The sequence below is a fragment of the Mus caroli genome, chromosome 9, assembly GCF_900094665.2.
Source record: "Mus caroli chromosome 9, CAROLI_EIJ_v1.1, whole genome shotgun sequence".
Lineage (NCBI taxonomy): Eukaryota > Metazoa > Chordata > Mammalia > Rodentia > Muridae > Mus > Mus caroli.
Window position 1 is genome coordinate 55,221,618 of NC_034578.1, and position 5,582 is coordinate 55,227,199.

Below are 5,582 nucleotides of genomic sequence, written 5' to 3' on the forward strand. Positions count from 1 at the left end.
GTGTCACAGTACTACCCCAGGTGTCACAGTACTACCCCAGTGTCACAGTACTACCCCAGTGTCACAGAAGCAAGCTGCCACATCAAGCTTTTACATGGGTTCTGGGGATCCAAACTCAAGCCCTCATGCTTGCCCAGGGACCACTTTACTGACAGAGTCATCTCCTCAGCCCCTTTGTGCCCCACGTTAGTATGCCCACCCATCCTCTATTTGCCACACACAGCCCACTTAACCACCTATGACCCAAGCATCACTTACCCACAATCCACCAAACTCTGCTCACATTTTCCTCATCTCTAGTCACCTTCCTGCCTTCACTACCTGCCTGCTCTCATGTGACACCCACCAACATCCACTCCCTCGCCCGTCTACAATCACCAATACCAACTCAAAAGCGCTCGCATCCAGTGGATGATGGAACTGTGAGGCGCTGCACACCCAGCACTCCAAGGAATACACACACTCTTCCTAGTGACACACGAAATAAATGTTCCCAAGGATCGAAACCTGTTCTCACTCACAGACGCAAGACTTACATATACATTCAGTTTCATGCTCGTTTCCGCAGACACACTCATTCCTTGTCACACCCACCCCCTTCATGAAACAAAACACTCCTGTTTACACCCAACTACCATGCTTCCACACTGACAGGCAGATTCGCACCCACTCACAAAGGACGTTAGCCTCAAGGTCTAAGGCTAGACCCCTCCTGTTCATCCTCTCACAGGCACAGCAACTGTCTGAATGTCTGTTTCCCTCCCAAACACACACTGAAATTAGCTGCCATCAAACAGTATCAAGGGGTGGGACTTCTGGGCTGGAGAAGATGGCTCAGTGGTTAAAGAGCACTGTCTGCTCTTATAGAGAACAAAATTCTGTTCTCAGCAGCCATGTGGCAGCTAATAATCACCTGTGACTTCAGTTCCAGCTGCATGCAGGCAAAACACCCATACACAAAAACTTTAAATTAAAAAAATAAATTAACTTTTACATTAATTTTGTTTCCTAAAGAGGCAATACTTCTTTTTTTTTTTTNACTCACTTTGTAGACCAGGCTGGCCTCGAACTCAGAAATCCGCCTGCCTCTGCCTCCCGAGTGCTGGGATTAAAGGCGTGCGCCACCACGCCCAGCTGAGGCAATACTTCTAAAGGGTGATTAATTAGGCTCTGACGGCGCCACCCTTGCAGATGGGATGGGCGCTATGGCCTTTGCCCTCTCGCTTTCCACCATTTAATGAGCAGCAAGGCCTCTCCAGGGGCAGATCCTGGACATGGTATTGACTTACTTACTTTGTGCATGCAGCTGAGTGTGTGGTACCGTGCATGTGTGCATGCCTGTTTACATGTGTGTGGGTGCACGTGTATGTAGAGGCCCAAGTTTGATGCCAGGAGTCTTCTTGGTCACTCTCCATGCTTATTCATTAAGACCAGGTCTCTCAGTTGAACCCAGAGCTCACTGATGTGGCTAGTCTAGCTGATCCGTTTGATCTGGGGAAGCTCGTGTCTCCTCCTTCTAAGAGCTGGAATGATAGACAAGCTGCCATGCCCACTAGACATTTATGTAGGTGCTAGGGTTGCAAACTCCAACTTTCAGCCTTCTGTGGCAAGTGCTTTCTGTGCTCTCCCACCTGTCTGGATAGGATACCCACAGCTTGAGAAGCACATGTCTGTTCTTTACATGACCCTGTCTCAGGTATTCTCTTACAACTGAACCAAAAAATGAAAACAGTGACATGCCCCAAGACATGCAGGCATGTATGTACAACACACGCGCACGCACGCACACACACACACACACACACACACACACACACACACGCATGCACACGCGAGTCACTCTCCCTCACCTGCATTCTCCTCCTCGCAGCTCTGCTTGATCTTTCTCCAGCACACGAAAGCCAGAGCCACCAGTAGTACCACAAGACAGACGGAGAGCCCCACGGTTACCCACAGAGCCTCAGGGGGGAATGTCAGGGGCTGCCCTAGAAGAGGAAGAAAGAAGCATGAGACCATCTTGTTCTACGGTGTGAACAGGGGCTCCCAAGCTCACTATACGCCACCAAAGTCAATGATGCTCACTGAAGCTCCCATGGCCAGGGCTCCCAGGGTCACAGCTCCATTCACCCCACCAAACCCTGCCATTGTGGCTATGGGTTCACCTCAGAAGGGAAGAGGGGAAGCTAAGAAGCCCGAGGGTGAGTAATAACCATGGACAGGGCCTCACTGACCTAGGATAATCATTCTGCCTTCTAAGAGTGGAGTTCCAAACACCAGCCTTCATCCTTCTCTAGCAAGGGCTTTCTTTCTCTGCTCTCCCAGCTGCCTGGGTATGGTACTCTCAGCTTGAGATGCACAAGCCAGTAAATGTTCTTTCTTTTTTTTTTTAAAGTTTTATTTATTTATATATATCTGTATGTACACCTGCATACCAGACAGGGGGCATCAGATTTCATTCTGATTTGGTTGTAAGCCATCATGTAGTTGCTGGGAATTGAACTCGGGACCTCTGGAAAGGCAGTCAGTGCTCTTAACCACTGAGCCATCACCAAATGTCTGTTCTTTACCTGACCTGTCTCAGGAATCCTCTTACAGCTGCACCAAATAAACTAAACTAAAACAGTGATGTGCCCCAAGACACGCAGGCATGGATGGCTGGATCTCTAAGGGTCTCTAAGCTGACCCAGCTCCCAGCTATTCTGTCTAATGGCGCCACAGGAAACCCCACTTTGGCCATTCTCTACAGAATTAGTCCTGACTCCTTCCAGGATCTACACAGTTGCTGTCATTTTCCCTTCCTAGCAGTCACCTCTCCAGAGGCCTCCCTCGAGGTTACAGTCCTACCTGGTTTACATCATCCTGAAGGTCAGGCATCAGCCAGTGACAGCCCATGAGTCAGACTGTGGCCTGCTTTTGACAATCCAGGAGCTAGTATTAGCTTTTATATTTGGAAAAGGGCTACAAAAAGAAAGGAGAAAGAAAAAAGAACGGAAAGGAAAGCTATGGTTCTCTGGAGATGTATCTCAGTTGGTCGACCATTTGTTTGCCTACAACACAAGAAGCTCCGGGTTCTAGTCCCGGCAGCACATGAACTGGGAATTGTTTCCCGAGCTCCCTGGAATCCCAGAACTAAGGAGGTAGAGGTGGGAGGAGAAGAAACTCAAGGTCATCCTCGTGACATATTTAGTTCAAGGTCAAATGAGACACTGAGATTCTGCCAGTCAATCAGTCAATCAACCAATCAATAGTAAAACTGCGACAAGGAGATCCTGCCAATCAATCATCAGCAGAGAGATGGAACACAGCCCACAAAGTACTCTCTGTCACTCACTGCACAGAAAGTGCACCATAGATGAGAGCCTGGGTGAGAATCTAAGTCACTTAAGGATCCATACAGATCTGGGGGAGCCTCGCCAATATTCACGTGCAACGTGAGGCTCCCCATTAGATAGCTCGTGTCAAGGAGTGAGTGGAGGCAGAGCAACTAAGGTGGGGTTGGGACCAGCAGCTGTTCTGAGCACATACCCCACATGACTCCAGCATAGCTACCACCCTGAGCCCAGTGCTACACTGGGTCCAGGGCAGAGCCACTGCGGGTGCGTGTTGGGACACTAACAAAGACAGCTGATTCCTTATGCTCTCTGGAAACAGCATGCAGCCAGGGCATCAGCAGCCACAGTGGAGAACCCAGGCAGCGGGACCCGGCAGCCTGCATCCAGGAGTTGTGGTAAGTCTTGGCAGTAGCTATGCTTTCCAGAGACATGGGGTGGGAGCAGGAGGTGGGGGGTGGAGCACTGCTGCTCTGGAGTCTAGAAGCAGAAGAAGCCAGGGCAGGAGCAGAGGCCACAGCTGAGGTGGGTGGCTAGGTCAGTCTAGAGCCCATGGGAAACCCTCACATGGAAATGTCTAAGATGTCTAAGGTGCTCCTGCAGCAGTGAGCAGGGCAGAGCAGCAGAAATACCCAAGGGGGGCTGGAGAGATGGCTCAGTGGGTAAGAGCACCTGACTGCTCTTCCGAAGGTCCAGAGTTCAAATCCCAGCAACCACATGGTGGCTCACAACCATCTGTAATGAGATCTGACTCCCTCTTCTGGTGTGCCTGAAGACAGCTACAGTGTACTTACATATAATAAATAAATAAATCTTAAAAAAAAAAAAGAAATACCCAAGGGACTCCACCCTCCCTGAAGAACTGCAGGCAGCTAATGGTCGCTAGGGGGAAGGAAACATGGCCACTTGATAAAGTGCCCAAGCTCCTATAACTGACCCCTCAACTTGTGCCATAGTGTCACAAAATATAGAGAGACATTAAGATGGAAGGGGGACACCAACTGGTGAAAGTCTACTTTAAATGCCCAGTGACCTGAGTTCTAGCCCCAGAACCAATGGTGGAAGGAGAGATCAAATTCCTGAAAGTTGTCCTCTGACCTTCACACACATTCACGCTCGCGCGCGCGCACACACACACACACACACACACTAAGGTTTTAGAGTAATGAAAATAGGAGGAGACTAGTTGGGCAGAGGAAGGGGATCAGAAGGAATGACAGGGGACATGAAATGGTGTTGGGGTGAGGATGAACAGAATGTGTGTGTGTGTATGAAATATAATCTATTTAATATGTAATTAATAGAAGCTAATAAAAAACTGAAATACTCAAAGGTAAGGTTCACCCTGACACGGAGCCTAAAGCAGGGTGAGGCTGCCTTCATCCTCCTGGCCAAGGACACAGTTAGTGGGGCTCAGACCTACATTTCCAGTGTTTGCTCTAGAAAGCTCTCTCTCTCCAGAGATGCCTGGCACAGCACTCTCAACATCACTAACCCCCGTCAGGTGGAGGGAGACCAGGCAGAGGACTGAGCATCGAAATCCCAGAATGCTGTACAAGGCAGAGCTGCCCGCAGCCAAATGCAGGCCAAGGGCTCCAAGGTAAGCCAGCTCTGCTCTAATGGAAACAGGAGGCCAGCCGGCGGGGAGGAGAGAAACTGGGCTAAGAGGCCAATGCTAGATTCAGATCCTGGCTCCTCTGCTCGCTGCAGAATGCCGCAAAAGGATCCAAAGGCTCCTCAGATGGAGTTTAGAGAAGCTGGGAACCCGCCAAGCTTCAGGCAAATCACTGCCTTTAGCGCTTGTCAGTTTTCAAAGTGGGGCCCGGCCCCCAAATCCTTTGGAGCCACTGTGCTGGTCTGTGGTCTTGGGAGAGTCCCTTTTCCCTGGGTCTCCGTGTCTTGTCTGAATTGTGCTTGACGACACCAGCCCAAATGAAATCCCTTTCAGTCAATGCTATCTACTGAGGTAATGTTCTCTGAAGCAGGGCAACTGTTCTTTCCACATACAAATCCTTGCTTCACAGCAAGCATACTACAGATATCCCAGCCCACTTGGTGCAGGTTGGTCATGAGTCCTCTGTCCTTCCTGATAACCTCCACACATCTGTCCATCTTACATCTCACTCCAGGCTCCTTGGTCTTTCTTGTAAAAACAAAACAAAACAAAACAAAAACAAAACAGACCTGTTGTTGATTTTTTAAAAAAAGAATGTTCATGCGTGTGTGTGTGTGTGTGTGTGTGTGTGTGTGTGT

At 49.4% G+C, this 5,582-nt stretch overlaps 1 protein-coding gene across 1 annotated transcript in view; it reads right to left on the reverse strand.

Annotated features, from left to right (window-relative positions):
• Cd276 (CD276 molecule) overlaps positions 1-5,582 on the reverse strand; it is a 32,981-nt gene that overhangs the window by 5,329 nt on the left and 22,070 nt on the right. The window contains 1 exon segment of the mRNA XM_021171960.2: positions 1,851-1,985. Coding sequence (XP_021027619.1) covers positions 1,851-1,985 — 135 coding nt within the window.